Below are 16,203 nucleotides of genomic sequence, written 5' to 3'. Positions count from 1 at the left end.
TAAAAAAAAGAAGCAGATAAGAGAAGTGGAGGAAAAATTGGGAAGAGAAATGAGAACAATGCAAGAAAATTATGAAATGAGAGTCAACAGCCTGACTGAGGAAAATAACACTTTAAAAAACAGACTGACTCAAATGGCAAAAGAGGCTCAAAAAGGCAATGAGGAGAAGAATGCCTTAAAAAGCCGAATTTGCCAGATGGAAAAAGAATCTCAAAAGCTCAATGAGGAGAATCATGGCTTCAGAATTAGACTGGAGCAAATGGAAGCTAATGACTTTATGAGATATCAAGATGCTGTTAAACAGATCCAAACAAATGAAAGAATAGAAGGCAATGTGAAATATCTCATTGGAAAAACCACTGACCCGGAAAATAGATCCAGGAGAGATAATTTAAAAATTACTGGTCTACCTGTAAGCCATGATCAAAGTAAGAACCTAGAAATCATCCTCCAGGAAGTTCTCAAAGAAAACTGCCCTGATGTTTTAGAATCAGAGGGTAAAATAGAGGTTGAAAGAATCCACCGATCACCTCCTGAAAAAGATCCCCAAAAGAAAACTCCTAGGAATATTATAGCCAGATTCCGGAATTCCCAGATTAAGGAGAGAATATTACATGCAGCCAGGAAGAAACAATTTGAATATTGTGGAAACACAATCAGAATAACCCAGGATCTGGCAGCTTCTACACTGAGGGCTCAAAGGGCTTGGAATATGATATTCTGGAAGTCAAAGGAGCTGGGATTAAAACCAAGAGTCACCTACCCAGCAAAACTGAGTATCATGTTTCAGGGGAAAATATGGTCATTCAGTGGAATAGAGGACTTTCAAGCATTCTTGATGAAAAATCCAGAGTTGAACAGAAAATTTGACATTCAGATACAAGAAGCAAGAGAAGCATGAGAAGGTAAACAGGGAAAAGAAATCATAAGGAACTTATCAAAGTTGAGCTATTTACATTCGTACATGGAAAAATGATAATTGTAACTTATGAAACTTTTCTCAGTAGTTGAAGGGAATAGAAATATATATGTCTATATATGAGGGTATATGGGCATATGAATACATATGTGAATGTGTGTATATATGTTTACATAGAGGGCACAGGACCAATTTAACAGGAAGGGATGATACTTAAAAGGTGAAATTAAGAGGTGAGAGAGGAATATAAGGAGAGGAGATGGGGAGAGACAGAATGGGGTAAACTATCTCATACAGAAGAGGCAAGGAAAAATGGTTACAATGGAGGGGAAGAATAGGAAGGCAAAAGGGAATGGGTCAACCTTATTCCCACTGAATTTGGCTTGAGGAGGGAATGAAATACACACTAAATAGGGTATCTCACCCTACAGGAGAGTGGGGGGGGAAGGGGATGAGAAGGGGGATGATAGAAATGAGGGCAAGTTGGGGTAGAGGGAAGTTGGAAGCACCCACTTTTGAAAAGGGACAGTATCAAAGTAGAGAATAGAACAAGTGGGAGGTGGGATAGGAGGGAGGGAAATATAGTCAGTCTTTTACAATATATCTATTATGTTATTATTTTGCAGTAGCCACACATGTACAACCTATACTGAACTGCTTACCTTCCCAGTAAGGGTGGGTGACAAGGGAGGAAGGGAATGAATCTGGAATTCAAAGTTTTAAAATCAAATATTCAAATATGTATGTATATATGTGTATGTGTATACTATTATCAATACTATTTTACATGTAATTGGGAAATAAGATATACAGGCACTGGGGCACAGAGATCCACTGGAAAAGTCAAAAGGGGTATGGGAGAAAATATGGGAGAGAGCAGATTGGAGGAGGGGATATCCTGTGGGACTGCTATTTTGGGGGAGTGGGTAGGGGAAAAACGGGGAGAAAATTCGTAACTGAAAATCTGGGGGAAATGAATGAGGTAAATCAGAAGTTTTTATAAAGCATTTGGAAAAAAAAAAGACATAGACCCGGGGCTGGGGGCTCCGCAGCATCTTTCCTGTGCCCTGATAGATGTCCAGTGGTCAGCCAAGAACACACACGGAGAGATCAGGCAGGACAGGAGAGAAGGGCTGTGTTCCCCTCGAGAGCTCTCAGGCCTTCTCTGCCAGGGAACCCTCCTGGGTGCCGCCCCTGTTCTGGCTCTCTTTCTGTGTGCTGTCTCCCTTACTGGGCACAGTGACAGTCTGTTTTTATTTTTTTTTGCATCCCCAGCACTTTGCACACAGTAGGTGCTTAATAACTGCTGAGTGACCGGCGTGGTTGGAGAAGCAAAGAACAAGCAGGAGATCCTCACCGGGGGAGGCGCTGGTATTGAGGGGCCAAGGAAGACTTCTTCCAAAGGAGGGTTTCAGCTGGGATGGGAAGGAAGACAAGAGACAGATGAGGAAGAGAGAAATGTGGGCCCAGGATATACCCAGGGAAGCGCCAAAGTGGAGGACGGAGGAGCTGCAGCATCCCTGCCAATGCACGAGGGCAGTGACGAGGGATGGGCCTATGACTAGACATCTGGGCCTAATGGTGACAGGGACCCACTGGAGGTGACAGAGGAAGGAGGTGACATCAGATTTGCCAGCAGTGAGACCGTGGCCAGGCCATTCTCCTGCTTCCTCTTCTGCAAAGTTGAGAGGATGTGCCCAGGTTATCCCCAAGCTCCATCGAGCTCCACGTGCTCCAGAGTGACCACTCATAACCACTAGCCATCTCCTGGGCAGGGGACAGCTGCGAAGGCCAGAAAAGGGGCTCCCACATGGGCCAGCTCTACATATGCACAGAGGGTGGAAGGAGAAGCCAAAGGACATTACGTGGAGATCCCCAGGAGGCATTTTTCTCCAAGGAGACAGTGCTGCATCAATGTGTATTTTCAGAATCCAATTTGACGGAACTACAAGTTCTATTCCCAACCATAAGCAGTGTGGGCTGTGGGTCTGGGATGCTCGGGGAGGAGGGGGTTGCCTAGACTGAGGCCTGTGGGACAGTCACCGAACAATGAGGCATCTCAGTCTGGCCAGGTAAAAACCATCCCAGAATCCTTCCAGGACACAATTCAGGGAGGGTGAGGGTCTGCTCAGGGGACAGCTTTCCCAGTGTGACCTTACCTAGGCATGAGTGGGGGGCCTAGGCAGAGGGCGGGTGTGCACAAAGTGTTGAGGAGGTTGCTTGCCTCAATACCACTGAAAAGTCCAGTAAGACCCATGGGCCTCTCCCCTCTCCCATCCCAGGGCAAAATCCCGCTCTTCTAGGAGAGGCTGCCTGGGGCACCACCTTCACTCCATCAGTCAGAGCACGTAGTGAGGAAGGCTGGAGTGACCCCCTGGGCAGCCCTGGCCCAGGCTCCACCCCTCTCTACCCGCTACATCCCTGGTAAAACTAGCAACAGGTTCTCAAATGGCGACTTCTGGATGTGAGCGACTGTTTAAGGCAGAATTGATGTGGCTGGCCCCAGGTAGGCAAGACTGTCTCAGGCCTTTCTCCCTGTTCCCTGGATCCCTTCCCTAATGGTAACCATCACCTTCTCTAACAAAGTTTTTGGAAAGGCAGCTGTGACGAGCTACTCGTAACAGTCACCCAGACAAGGGCTGCTCCTAATGCTCTGAAATAGGACCTGGAGCGTTTTCAGCCGCTCATCCAAATGGGAAAGGAAGAATAACTGACACGGGACAAAAGGATGCTTTAAAATCCCCAGCTCAACCCACACAACTGGCTCCAGGGCCTAGAAGCCTCCTGGAGTGATCCCAAAATGACGGGGAGAAAGCGACTGTCAGTCTCCAAAAGCCACTGCAAAGGGCCGGGCGAGCCACCGCTGGTGCCAGCAAGCTTACCTCCATCGGACTGATGAACTCGTTCATGCCCCTGTTGTAGACGTAGATCATGGCATCGTAGAGGCGATTCTCCCAACACATGAGAACGACCTGCAAAGGGGAGCAGATGAGCCTGGTCTGAGATCTGAACGTGCTGACCAAGCCAGAGGCGCCCTCGCCCGAGGGAAGGGAAATCAAGCAGCAGCATCAAGCGCTCACTGTGGGCCAAGTCCTAAAGATGGCCCCCAGCCCAAGAGGCTGATGCCACGTGAGCACAGGCCACGGAGCAAAGACCAGGGCCCATGCTCTCCACCGAGGCAGAGGATGGAGGAGAAGGAGGTGGCCAGACATGAAGGCGGACAGCTGTGAGATGAAGAGGGGGATGAAGGCACAACTGGAAGGGGCCAGCCTGGGGAGTCTTCAGTGACAGAGGGGCTGATGCTTGGACCCACAGCTAACAGGTAGTGACTGGAGCTCGTGGAGCGGGGGTGGGGGGGTGACAAGTGCTTTGGGAAGGTCACTGTGGCGGTGTGAACAGGAGAGAGGGGAAGACCCACATGAAGCCTCTGGGGAGGGGGACAAGGGCCTGCACCAGCCTGGGGCAGGGTTAGAGGAGGGGATGCAGAGAGAGAAAGGACAAGGCTTGGCCACAGGGAGGGGAGGCTGACTCCAGTGGAGGCCTGGAAGCCTCAGCCACCCTCCTTCACATCCCAACCACGACCCCAGATTCAGAGCTGGAAGGGCTTCAGGGTCTGGAATAAGGTAATCAGAGGCAGCTGGGAGGCATGACAGTGCCCAAAGCACCAGGCCCTGCGTCAGGGAGATCTGAGTTCAAATCCGGCACAGACATTAACTGCAGACTCTGGGTGAGTCACTTCGTCTCTGCTTGCCTTAGTTTCCTCATCTGTAAAATGGGGATCATAACACCACCAACCTCCCTGGCTGTTGTGGGGGTCCAGTGATTGAGCATCTGCAGAATGCTTCAGCACAGAGTAGGCACCCTGTCATCAGCGCATGACAGAGCCAGGTGGCCAAGGCCGGTCCCACAACACAGCATCCCACTGGGGCGAGACCCCGTGACAAGGACACAGCACTGTCACCAGTCACCTGCCTGGGATTCTCTTCTGAGGCCACCAATCAATCCTACTGGAGCCATCAAGCCTGGCCTTAGCGTCTTACATGCCCAGAGTTGCTACTTCAGACCAAGTAATCCCAGAGAGAGCTGGGTGATCAAAGGGGCCTCCTCATGGAGCATTCGTCGGCTCATATATCTTCCACACCCAAGGCCACGTGACCAATACTGTGCCTGGTGACATGAGTGAACACAAGGCAGGGAGCCCTGGGTCCTGTCCTCAAAAGCTTACAGTCTTGACTGGAGATACTGGGCCGGAAGAAAAAAGCCCCTCAGTGCATCCACGGCATCTGGAGGGCTACCCGGTGCTGCCCTCTCCACCCTGGGAGGGGAGGGAGTGCAGCAGCATAATAACATCTTGGGCCTCAGTTTCCTCACTGGTAAGATGCAGGGGCTGAGCAAGGCAATGGCTCAAAGCCCTGCTACCTCAGCAGTCTGGAGCATGTGAGACTTGCCCAAGGTCGAGGACTCCAAGAGCAGGGTTTTTTTCCAGTCGCTTCACTTCCCCAATTCTCCTGCCCCTGAATAGTCCACAATGAGGATGTAAGTCGGGCTGGGGACACACGCAGAGTTCTGCTGCCTCCAGGGTCACTTAGATGACGCCTGCCTGGCCCTCTGCTTCATGCCTCTGAAACCTAGGATTCCTTCTGATCACCAGGGCCTCCAGCCCTCAGGTCTCACTTTCCACCCATCACAACCTGACTCTTTAGCTGGCTGGGTCCAACAATATCGTTGATTCCTTCAGCACCTCAGCCAGTTGGCGCTCCCTCTGCCACTGCCCAAACAGGGGTTACCACCATATGCCTTCTCCGTGACCATCCTCAGCCTGCCAAACACTGCTGGAGGAAGCCACAATCGTGCCAACTTAGGCCATGGCAGTGCCTCCCTCCATGGGCCTCCTCCTCCTCCCTCTTCTTTGACTGGGGGGGGCTCCCCAACCTCCCTTTGCCAACAGTTCTAAACCCTTCCTGCTACTCTCCCTTAGCCCTCACCCCCACATCTCTTCCTCCTTCACTCCAGGTTCTAACAAAGAGATGGCCAAGGTCCCCTCCCTTTCCCCTTCCTCTGGGAGCACCCCCCTTTGATCAATCCCTCTGTTTTCCTCATCTTCAACACTCTTATGGTTTCCTCCCTATTACCTACAAACAGGCCCAGGCCTCGCCAATACTATAAAAAAAACCTTTCTATCCCAAGAGTTCTTTCTCTACTTTCACTTGGATCCCTCTGGCAGGCCAGTGAGGCCTAGGGACCTCTTCTCAGAATCAAGCTTTTAAATGCATAAGATAAGATACATAGGAAGCCAACCATATCAAAATACAGTTATTAAAATACTTTTAAAAACAAAACAAAGAGCCCCAGGTTAATAAGTTAGATCCGTGCCCTCCAGGAAGGCTTGCTGACCCCTGACCCTGACCCCTGTCTGCCACAGACCCACACACACTGACCCATTTATTTCCTAGAATCTTGCGCACACTGTGTGTGTGTGTGTATGTGACCTCCTTGAAGGCAGGAATTGTTTTTCTCTCTCTGCGCCCCCAAGGCCTGGCACTGGCCTGGCAAACAACAGGCACTTACTTCATAGAAGTGGATGTGGCCACACCCCCAGCACTGAGCTGGCCCTTGAGGCACAGACTGCTGAGCCTTTGTCACTGGGCACCAAGCATTCAAGATGGCGGAACTGCTGGATGACACACCTGTTGTATGTCCAGGCTGGTGATGTCCATGTGCACAATCAGGGCCTCCACATTCTCCATCAGCTTCTTATCTTGGAAGTGAATGAGTAAGTCTTTCATCACCTGGGCTGTGATTCCCACCAGCTGGTCACTTAAAATGTAAGGCTCCAGGCACTCCAAGAAGACCCCCTTGGCCACTGAGTTCTCACTGAACCTGTCGTACATCTGGCTGAATAAAAGATCCCTGTGACCAAAGAGGATAAATCAGCTCTCAGCAGGAAGGACAGCGCTCCCCTCCCACCTTCCCGCTCTCCTTGCCCTCGTGGAACCCTGACCTGCTCCAAGTCACTTGGCATTTACCTTGTCTCCATCCTGCATTTACTCCTGGAGGGCAGGCACTGCTTCTGCATTGGTTACTGACACACAGCAGGCATGTGACCACCATCGACAAGGAGTCCCTGCCTTGGTTCTGGGACTCTCTCTGATGAGTGTCTCATGGCGTCCCCCCAACCTCCCATGCAGTGGACACACGGTCAGCTTCCTCCAGGAAGCCCTCCTGACTCTCGGGCCTGTTGGCGTTTTCTCCCCCAGATGACCCACTCTGCCCTCATGTGTCAGGGCCCCATTTCTTCTCGAGCCCTGAGATTGTTTGCCGTTTGTCTTTGTTTTCCCAGAGCCCAGCAGGTGCTGGGCATATAGTAGGTGATTAATAAATGCTTTTTGAATACATCTATCTGTGAACATAAAAGTCTGACTGCTTTGGGGCTGAGCCTGTGATCTCACAGGTAAGGGACCTCCAGGCGATCACGGGCCCCCTTCGACCAATGAAAGCAGGGATCTGCTTGTCAGCTGAAACCCTGGGGAGTCAGTACAGCCCCAAGGCAGGCCTGAGCCCAGGCTTTCCTGACTCCAAGGCTGGTGCCCTCTCTGTATTCTGGGCTGCTCCTCTGAATATACTGAATAAATGAAAGAATCAATGTCCTTGGGAGAAAAAGTCATTCATTTTTCCTAAGATGCAGCGATAGAATGGTGGAATTCACTTTTCTTTTGCTTCACATGTAAAGGAGAACTTTCCCTGATAGTTTATTTTTTAATCAAAACATTCTCGGGGGTGGGGCCACCCTGGGGAGGCGCCGCGGGGTGGCCGAGGGGGTTGGGGGGGGCCAAGGAGAATCCAAAGAGGACCCAGCAGCCAGGAACTGAAAGGCAATGCTGGGCTGGCTCGCTTCAGGGCTGGAGAGCATGCAGGGGAAAAAATGAGCTGGGAAAGCTAATGACATCTTTTAGCAGCAAGTACAAAGCCTGGGGGAGGGGAGAGTCAGAAAACAGAGGCAACAAGGCGACCCAGAAAGCTCCTTTGTGAGAAACAAAAGCCCACAGCGGGGGCAAAGATAAATAGGAAGCCTGGGCTCGAGCAACCAAATGCCACGATAAAGGAGAAGGGAAAAGGCGTCCAAGTCATTCTGAGGCACCTCTTCCCCTCATTCTGAGTGTGCTGGAAAACACTGACTGGTGTAATAATGCTCGGGGGCTTCCCCCTCTTAGATCCTGCTGCCCAGGCTTGGGCCTCTGCACCCAGCAGAGCCGACCTGACCATGCACATCTGCCCTCAGACTGGGCAATCAGACCCGAACCCTACAGGATCTGGCAAAGCCTGTCTTCCTGAGGACCCCCACTCTCTCTGCTACGCCTCATTCTACTTAATCTCTCAGTCTGAGACATTTCTACACTCATGAGCTCACACAGGGACTGAGAAGGAGATGGCCAAATTCAAGCCAAGTGTCTATTACTTCACAGATTAGCAATGTTCTGGAAAGAAGGCATTTTTCATTATTCAAGCTAGAAGTTACTTAGGCCCCACTGTCCACTGAGTCTGAGATTTATCCTGGGGAAGATACAAAGTTCAGAGAAGACACAGCCCCTGCCCTCATGGAGCCTGCAGTCTAGAAAGGGGTTAAGATGTAAAGGAAGGGAACCACGACACACAAGAACACGGGATATCGACACGCTAGGTGAGGTCCAGCGGGAGAGGTGGGACTTGAAGCTAACTTCAAAGAGCCATCCTGAGGTTTCACCTCCGACCCAACAAATCAGCAAAGATGACCAAAGGTAGGAATAGTCATGTTGGAGAAATGTGGGAAGCTCACTGGTGCATGAGCTGGGAATCAGGAGGAAAAAACGGGCTTCTGCCCCTGGGAGGGAAGTCCCCACGTACACCCTGATGTTTACAGCAGCACTTTGGGGACAACAAAGAACCAGAAACAAAGTGGGTGCCCATTGGCTGGCGAACGCTGAAATAAGTCGCACTCATGCCTGCGACTAAGTATCACTGTGTGTGAGTAAAGGACACGAAGAAGGTGGAGAAACTTGCAAAGACTGCAGTGATCTGATGCAGAATGAAGAAAGGAAACGCGACACACGGGGAGTCCAACAACGTGGATGGAAAGAACGACCGCCAGCGGACGAGGGCAAGGGGAAGTCATGAGATCACCGAGAAGGAGGCAGCCCCAGAGCTGCTGAGAGGAGCCCCCTGTGCTCAGCAGGGGCAGGAGGTGAGCAGGACCATCCAGAGCACTCTACACGCTCCCTTCTTTTCTCAATACGCTGCCTGGTTTTTCTCTTCCTACTTTTCTTTCTTAAAAGACATTTTTTGCTCTATAGGGTGGCTCTATGGGAATGGGGAGAGGGGAGAGGGACACATGAGATGGAGGTGATATTAAAATATACCAATAAGATTTATTTTTAAAATATTCTGAATATATATCTGAAAGTATATCTGAAAAAATAAAAAATTCAATAGGCTATGAAGGGGAGGGAGGGCATTCCAGGCCCCGGGAGCAGTGTGAGCAAAGGTGTGGAGGTGGGAATGTGTGTTCAGAAGACAGGGCTGGAGCACTGAGTGTGAGGTTGGAGTGGAGTAAGAAGAGGTGAGGCTGGAAAGAAGGGCACTAGGAGGGATCCTGAATGCCCTTCAAATGTGGGTGAACCGAGGATGGGTTTTTAGGACAGGAGTGTAACCAGCTAGCCCTCTGGCTCTATTGCTGACATGCACCAAGGAAGCAGAAGTACTCAGGGCCAGATGGGGCTTCCCTCTTAATACTGAGTCATTCAGTCCTTTCAGTCGTGTCTGACTCTCCGTGACCCCATTTGGGGTCTTCCTGGCAAAGATACTGGAGGGGTTGGCCATTTCTTTCCCCAGCTCATTTGACAGATGAGGAAACTGAGGCAAACAGGGTACAGTGACTTGCCCAGGATCACACAGCTAGTAAGTGTCTGAAGCCAGATTTGAACTCAGGAAGACCAGTCTTCCTGACTCGAGGCCTGGCGCTCTGCACACGACGGCTCCCCTGGCCACCCCAGAAGCATGAACTCATTCCCCTTCCCATTCCTCACACCAACTTCCACATCAAAGCTGGTTTCACCTAAGTTAAAGAGGCTATGCAGATGTCTACCAGGCACCTGCAGCAGAACAGCTCAGGTGAGGATGAAATGGTCAATACGAGGATGAAAGGGAAATAGTAGAGAAAAGAAATTGATGCCCAGCCCAGAGAATAATGGAGACTCAAGTTACATCGGTCTCCCCTCTCCCCCCTGCCTCCCCACAGGCTGCCCATGCCGGCAGGCGGTCTGGCGGCCTTTGGTGCAGACTCCCAGTGGAGAGGAGTCCCCCTGCAGTGGGGCACTCTGGACTCCCGGCCCGGCTTATCTCAGAAGCTCCTATAAAGCATGGAGCTTGGAGAAAGCAGGCAGAACTGGGTTTACTCGTGGTGATTAGGGGTTAGGTGAGCCCATGATTCTATATTTAAAATGGCAAATCATTAAATTCTCTGTAGAAAGCCCTGAGGCATTTTCTCTTCTGGGCTAACAACACCCAGTCACTAGTACCCTTAATAGAAAGATGTCTTTGTGCTGTCTTTTTAAAAAAGAAAGGAAGGAAGGAAAGAAGGGAAAGAAAGAAAAAAGAAAGAAAGAGGCAGGAGGAGAACCAGACTTAAAGGATGCTTTGGAACTAGGCCAATTTATGAAAATAAAGAACACGTCTTTAAAACAAAATGTCTCGTTACCCTGTCCCAGAGCTGGTTCGTGTACAAAATTTAATTCAAAAGTTTCAATAGATGGGTATCTATGAAGAATTGCTTATCAAGTCCACATGAAAACACATGTTTTCCTTGCCCTAAAGGGGCTCACAATGGAAAGAAGTATAAACATGTACGCGCACACACTGATATGCACACACACACACACGCACATACACACTCACATATACACACTTGTATGCATACACACATACTGATACACACACTCATATGCACACACATATACACTCACGCACACACACATACACTCACACGCACGCACACACTTATGCACATACACATACTTGCACGCACACTCATGCACACATACACACACGCACATGCACACACTCATACGCACACACACACTCACACGCACACACACAACTCACACGATTTTAATATCTTGGCTCTGTAGCTAAAAGGAAGTGTGTAAGAAGTGAAAAAGAAAAGGGAGAAGGGAAAGGTGGCTGGTTAGACCCAAGCTGTTCCCCTTCATGCCCAGAATGATCCAAGGGGAGAGCGGACGCACAGCTCTGAAAAAGGCAGGGCAGCTTTGTCCTTGCACCACCCAGACCTCGGCCCCCCTGGAGCCCTGTGTCCTTCTGCCGGCCAATGGGCCAGAGGTGATGGTGGAGGGCAGGGATGGGGTGGGGGGCTAAGAACTTCATTCTGTGCTCCCCTGTGCTGTGAGCTCCCCAGCAGCCTCTGCAGGGCTGCTGCTCAGCCTTTTCTCAGATTCCCTGCACTCTGCCTGTTTGCATGTGCCCTCCCCCGTTGGCCTGGGAGCTCCTTGAGGGCAGGGGCCATTCTTTGCCTTTCTTTCTGCTGTAGCCATGCAGCATGCCCGCCTGGCATGGAGCAAGCTTAACAAACATCAGAAACAGTTATCTGATGAAGGACAAAAGGGGAAACTGCTCTCTCTTGGGATCCTGCCTTGCCACAAGCTGGCTTCCAAAGCTAGATTTGGGCTCAGTCTGTGACTTGCTGGCATCCTGGGGTTGGTGCAGGGAGGTCATTTCAGGTCATTCACAAAGGAGACAAAAGGGCATGGGGCAGAGGCTGTCATGCCATCTACATCTGATAATTCGAACTCAAGCCTTCTGCCCTGGGATCCACAGATGACTCCCTCCGAGGTTTGGGGCCATGAGAATGCTCTCCCCCACACCCCTAAATCACCTCGTGTCTGCTCTGCGCCCATTTTGGACAGACCGATCTGTGTGGGAGCCACTGCTCAGAGACTGTAAGCTCCTGGGGGCAGGGACTGCTTCTGTTGAGGGTGAAGCCCCAGCCCCAAGCACTGGACCTACCACGGATGTGGAAGGTGCTGCAGGGCAGGTGGGGAAGGACCACGGACAAGCTGGGGGGGGGGGAGCCTTGGCGTGACTGCACACCCAAATGGCATCCAACGGGATTCTGTCAAATTAGATTCTATGACAAAATGGCAGGCTTTCTGCTAGAGTGAACTGTCAAAAATCGGCCGTTCATGTTCTATTTGTGAAATATCTCCTCACTGTTAAGCATCAAGTCTTGTACTTGTGGGAAAAGCAGAACCATCTGCTGGGGTTGGGGGTGCTCTACATGCCCCAGAAGAATGACTAGGGGGGGGGGCGTTAATCTTCATTAGCTGAATGGGCAGGAAATTACTCAAACCAGAAGTCGGGTGAATTCACCAGAATGAAAGAATGGGAGCAGGGCAGGGGCCCTCATGGGGCTGCATGGGCAGGGCCCTCACGGGGTGCACAGGTGGGGCCCGTGGCTCTCTCTTACCTGCGCTGCAGCCGAAGGCAGTAATCGACCACGACGGGCACCGTGTCCTGTGGAGACACCAGAGAGAACACATTAGACGGCCGCCTCTGCTAGGAGGCAGACACACTGCCAGGCCAGGGCATCTGAGGAAGCTGTCAGCGGCCCACATTGGCCAGGACCTCCCAGGCCAGTGCTCCGCGAGCTGGCTTCACATGCCAGTGTGGCTCCTGAAGGTGGAGGTATAGATGCGCCGTCTGAAGCCCCCCAAGGAGGCCGGCACCCAGAAGGAGAGGAGAAGCAGCAGCAGCTAGCCACTTCTGGGCATGCTACCTGATCCTCCAGCTTGCACACTGAGGCAGATGTGGGCAGGACCCTGGACCAGGGAGTCAGGGACCTGCTTCAGAACCTTACTAGCCCCAGGAGGCTGGGTAAGCCAGGTACCTTCTGTAGGCCTGTTTTTTCCCAACTGTAAAATGAGGCAGGAGGACTCCATGGCCACCAAGGTCCCTTCTGATGCCCCAGGTAGGACGCCACTCTAATGGCTGACTGACTGACGGCTGCTGAGAGGGAAGGAGGTCCATGGAGCCTGCAGAACCTGGGAGTGCCTGTTCACCAGGGGGTTAGAACTGAGGCGTCCGTGGGCATTATGGGCCACGAGGGGTCGCACAAACATCGCTGGGTCACAGCAATGGCTCTGGTCACCCCTCCTTAGTCAGGGGAGTGTGAGGAGGGAAGAGGGCTCAGAAGGCCCCAGTTCTCCTGAGAGCATTAGACCATGCTCCGTGATCTTTCCTGGTCTCTTGTTCCTGACCTGCCTGACGGCCTCTTCATCCTTCACACTGCCCTTTCCATGGTCCCTCTTCACCCTTCACTAGGCAGCTTCCTCCCCCTTCTGCTCCTCCTGCCATGGTCCCTGCCCTGAAGGTCAGTGGAGTGATCTGCACCCATGATGCACAGTCCCTCCCAACAGCCCGGGCTCTGTTGTAGCTCCATTGTACGGAGACTTCTGGAGGTGAAAGGGCTTGCTTGCCCACTCTGCCACCTTCCTCCTGACTCCAGCAGGCTGAACTTCTCTGGACTCAAGGAAGCCTCTGGCCCTGCTGATGGAAGGAGAGTCGCTCATCTTCATGCTGGGCCTCACCAGCTCCTGCTCTGCCTTCTCCAGAGTCCTGGCCTCCAGAGCGTCCCCCAGGGTCCATGTTGAGCCTTGGGGGCTGAGGTTAGTGACAGCACAACGGGCCAAGGGGTTCAAGGAGAGAGGAGGAGATGAGACAGAGCTGAGTCACCAGACTGATAAGGCTCCTGGCTCTGGGCTCCAGTTGGTTCAACAGGAGGTGATAAGGAAAGGAGGAGAGTGTGGCCTGTGCCCACTGCTGACCTAGAGGGAAGGGCCAGCAATCACTGGGCGCAGGAAGAAGGGGGTCCTGGGTCCTAAGGCTTGGGAAAGATGGAGGAGAAGAGTAAGTGGGATGAAGGAATGAGGAGACAGAAAAACATCCCCCCAGAAGAGGGTGGTCAGCTATGCTAAATGCTACAAAGAGGTCATGACAACAGAGCCGAGGAAGGGCCACAACACAGCTCTCCAAAGGACGCCACCCAAGGGGGACAACCAGAAGCTACCAGGCTTCATCCCCCGCCTCCCTCTGGGCTGGAAAAAGGGAGATGGATTTGGTTTTCACGCTTTGGCTTGGTTCGATCCTACAGGATTTTCCGTTTTCTTGTGAATACTGTAGAATCCATAAACTTTGCTCTGGGCTTAGGGGTAAAGGGCAGAGAAATGCCAATGTGGGCACACAAGGACAGGAGCTGAGGAAAGATGTTCCAAATAATAAAAACAAACATACTAGGCCCCCCATCAGCTCAGGGCTGTTGGTTCCAATCCCAGCCAGAGGACAGACAGGGGACTGTATCTGAGGGATCCGATCCTTGTTTAGGGTCTAGAGTTCTTTAGGACCCAAGTTGGTCGATGACAATATATGTGTGTCTGATGCATTACGGTTTTCAGACCTTTCTGCTGGATCATCATGGAAGCTCTCTGAGACAAGCACAAAGGCCGGGGAATATGCGTTATGAGAGACGAAGAACCCAAGATCCAGGAAGGTCAAGGAGGTCCTACAGCTAGAAGCTCCTAGTACAGGGGATCAATCCACAAACATTTTGAGAAGTTCCTACTATGTGTGCTCGAGGCACTAAACCACAGATGCACAAAAGAAGCCGCCTTGTTTCTGAAGGATAAGAAGTTCTATCAGGGGAAACAACACCTATATGTACGAACAAATCCAAAGTACGTAAAAGCAGAGTGATCTGCTGGGCACCAGGAAAGGCTTGTGCCAGAAGAAGGAGGCCCAGGGGCTGCTCTGTGAAGCTGGGAGGTTTCTAAGCATCCGGGGGGAGGAGGGTGGGCATCCTGGGCATGAGGCCAGGTGGTGCAAAGGCACGTGGCGGGAGAAGGAATCCTGTGCATTAGGAACAGTGGCCAGGCCAGGAAGGGTAGTTTGGAGACAGATTATGAGGTGCTTCAAGTGCCAAACAGAGACATTTGTGTTTTATTCTAGGGGTGACTGGGGGCTGCTGGTGTGACAGGGTCCAATCTGTGTTTTAGGACTATCAATCCAGCAGCTGCAGGAGGGAGGACTGGAGGTGATTAGGGCAAAAAGAGGCAAGGCTGCATTGGTGGAGAGAAGGGGAAGGAGGTAGGCGATGCCTGGGAGGCCGACAACTGACTGGGGGAGGAGCCTGGGGCATGAGAGATGGCTGAGGCCACACATCTGGGAGACTGGACGGTGGGAGCGCCTGCACCAGAAGCAGAGTGACTGCGGAGCAAACAGAGACGCCAGTTCCAGTGTGGACAGGCCGAGTTTGTCCAGGGCTGGCACTCGGGAGAGAGATGTTCCTTACTAAAGATGATGACAGGATCCCCAGGGAGCCCCTAGCCCTCTGTCCACATACAGTTAGGGAAGAGTGCAGCGATGGTGGGCCAGCACCCTCCCCACAAGTGTGGAGGTCCAGACTCATAACTGCCTCGGCGCAGGGAACTCCCAGTGTGGAATCACCTCTAAAACGTATAGTCTTGGAGAAGGGCTTGGGCCCAGGAGACTTTGTAACTTTGCCCCTGGTCACACAGCCAGCAGGTGTTAGGGGCAGACCTGAACTCAGGTCTTTCTAACTCGGAGGCCGGCTCTCTTTCGACAATACACAGATACTAAGATATTTACAGCAGCACTCTTTGGGAAAGCAAAGAGCTAGAAACAAAACAGACACCCACCAATTGGGGATGGCTACACATTGTGGCACAGGACTGTGATGGAACATTTCCGTGTGTGTGATGGATACAGAGACACGGAGGAAAGTCAGCTGAACCAAGGAAACGACACACAGTGTCCACAGCGCTGCAAACGAAAGAGTCAGCACATACAAGGAATTAAAAGTGAACAGCACAAGACTTCTAAGCTCAAACAAGCCTTGAAGGAAGAGCCGTGACAGGAGGTGCGAGGGCCCACAGCCAAGGCCCACAGCTGCTACACTCATGTGCATTTTTTTTTTTCTTTAAAAAATGCTGTTTGTTACGTGAGAAGGTCTCTGGGAAGGAGAAGGAGAGGGTTCTCTGGGTGATGTAAGAAACAGAAGACAGCAATAAAAACTTATTTTAAAAAGCCAACTATCAGCTGTGATACTGAAAGAGAAGGCTTGGGTTTGCCAAGGCTTCAGTCTTAGCCTTCCCTTTCTGCTCGTCCAGAACCCCCCCCCCCCTTCTTCTATCCCCTCCCCGCCTTCCCAACACCATCAGAAAACA

At 51.5% G+C, this 16,203-nt stretch overlaps 1 protein-coding gene across 5 annotated transcripts in view; it reads right to left on the bottom strand.

Moving 5' to 3' along the window:
• VPS8 (VPS8 subunit of CORVET complex) overlaps positions 1–16,203 on the bottom strand; it is a 173,246-nt gene that overhangs the window by 87,355 nt on the left and 69,688 nt on the right. For all 5 annotated transcript variants that reach the window (XM_069089353.1, XM_069089352.1, XM_069089355.1 and 2 more), the window contains exons 21-23: positions 12,432–12,478; positions 6,607–6,829; positions 3,802–3,891 (exon numbers count right to left, since the gene is read on the bottom strand). In XM_069089353.1, the coding sequence (XP_068945454.1) occupies positions 3,802–3,891; positions 6,607–6,829; positions 12,432–12,478 (360 nt within the window). The remainder of the gene's footprint in view (positions 1–3,801; positions 3,892–6,606; positions 6,830–12,431; positions 12,479–16,203) is intronic.

Source organism: Petaurus breviceps, unplaced genomic scaffold, assembly GCF_028583685.1.
Source record: "Petaurus breviceps papuanus isolate PSGF00001 unplaced genomic scaffold, PetGlider_PUasm1.0 186, whole genome shotgun sequence".
Classification (NCBI taxonomy): Eukaryota; Metazoa; Chordata; class Mammalia; order Diprotodontia; family Petauridae; genus Petaurus; species Petaurus breviceps.
This window is presented reverse-complemented; position numbering and strand designations above follow the sequence as displayed.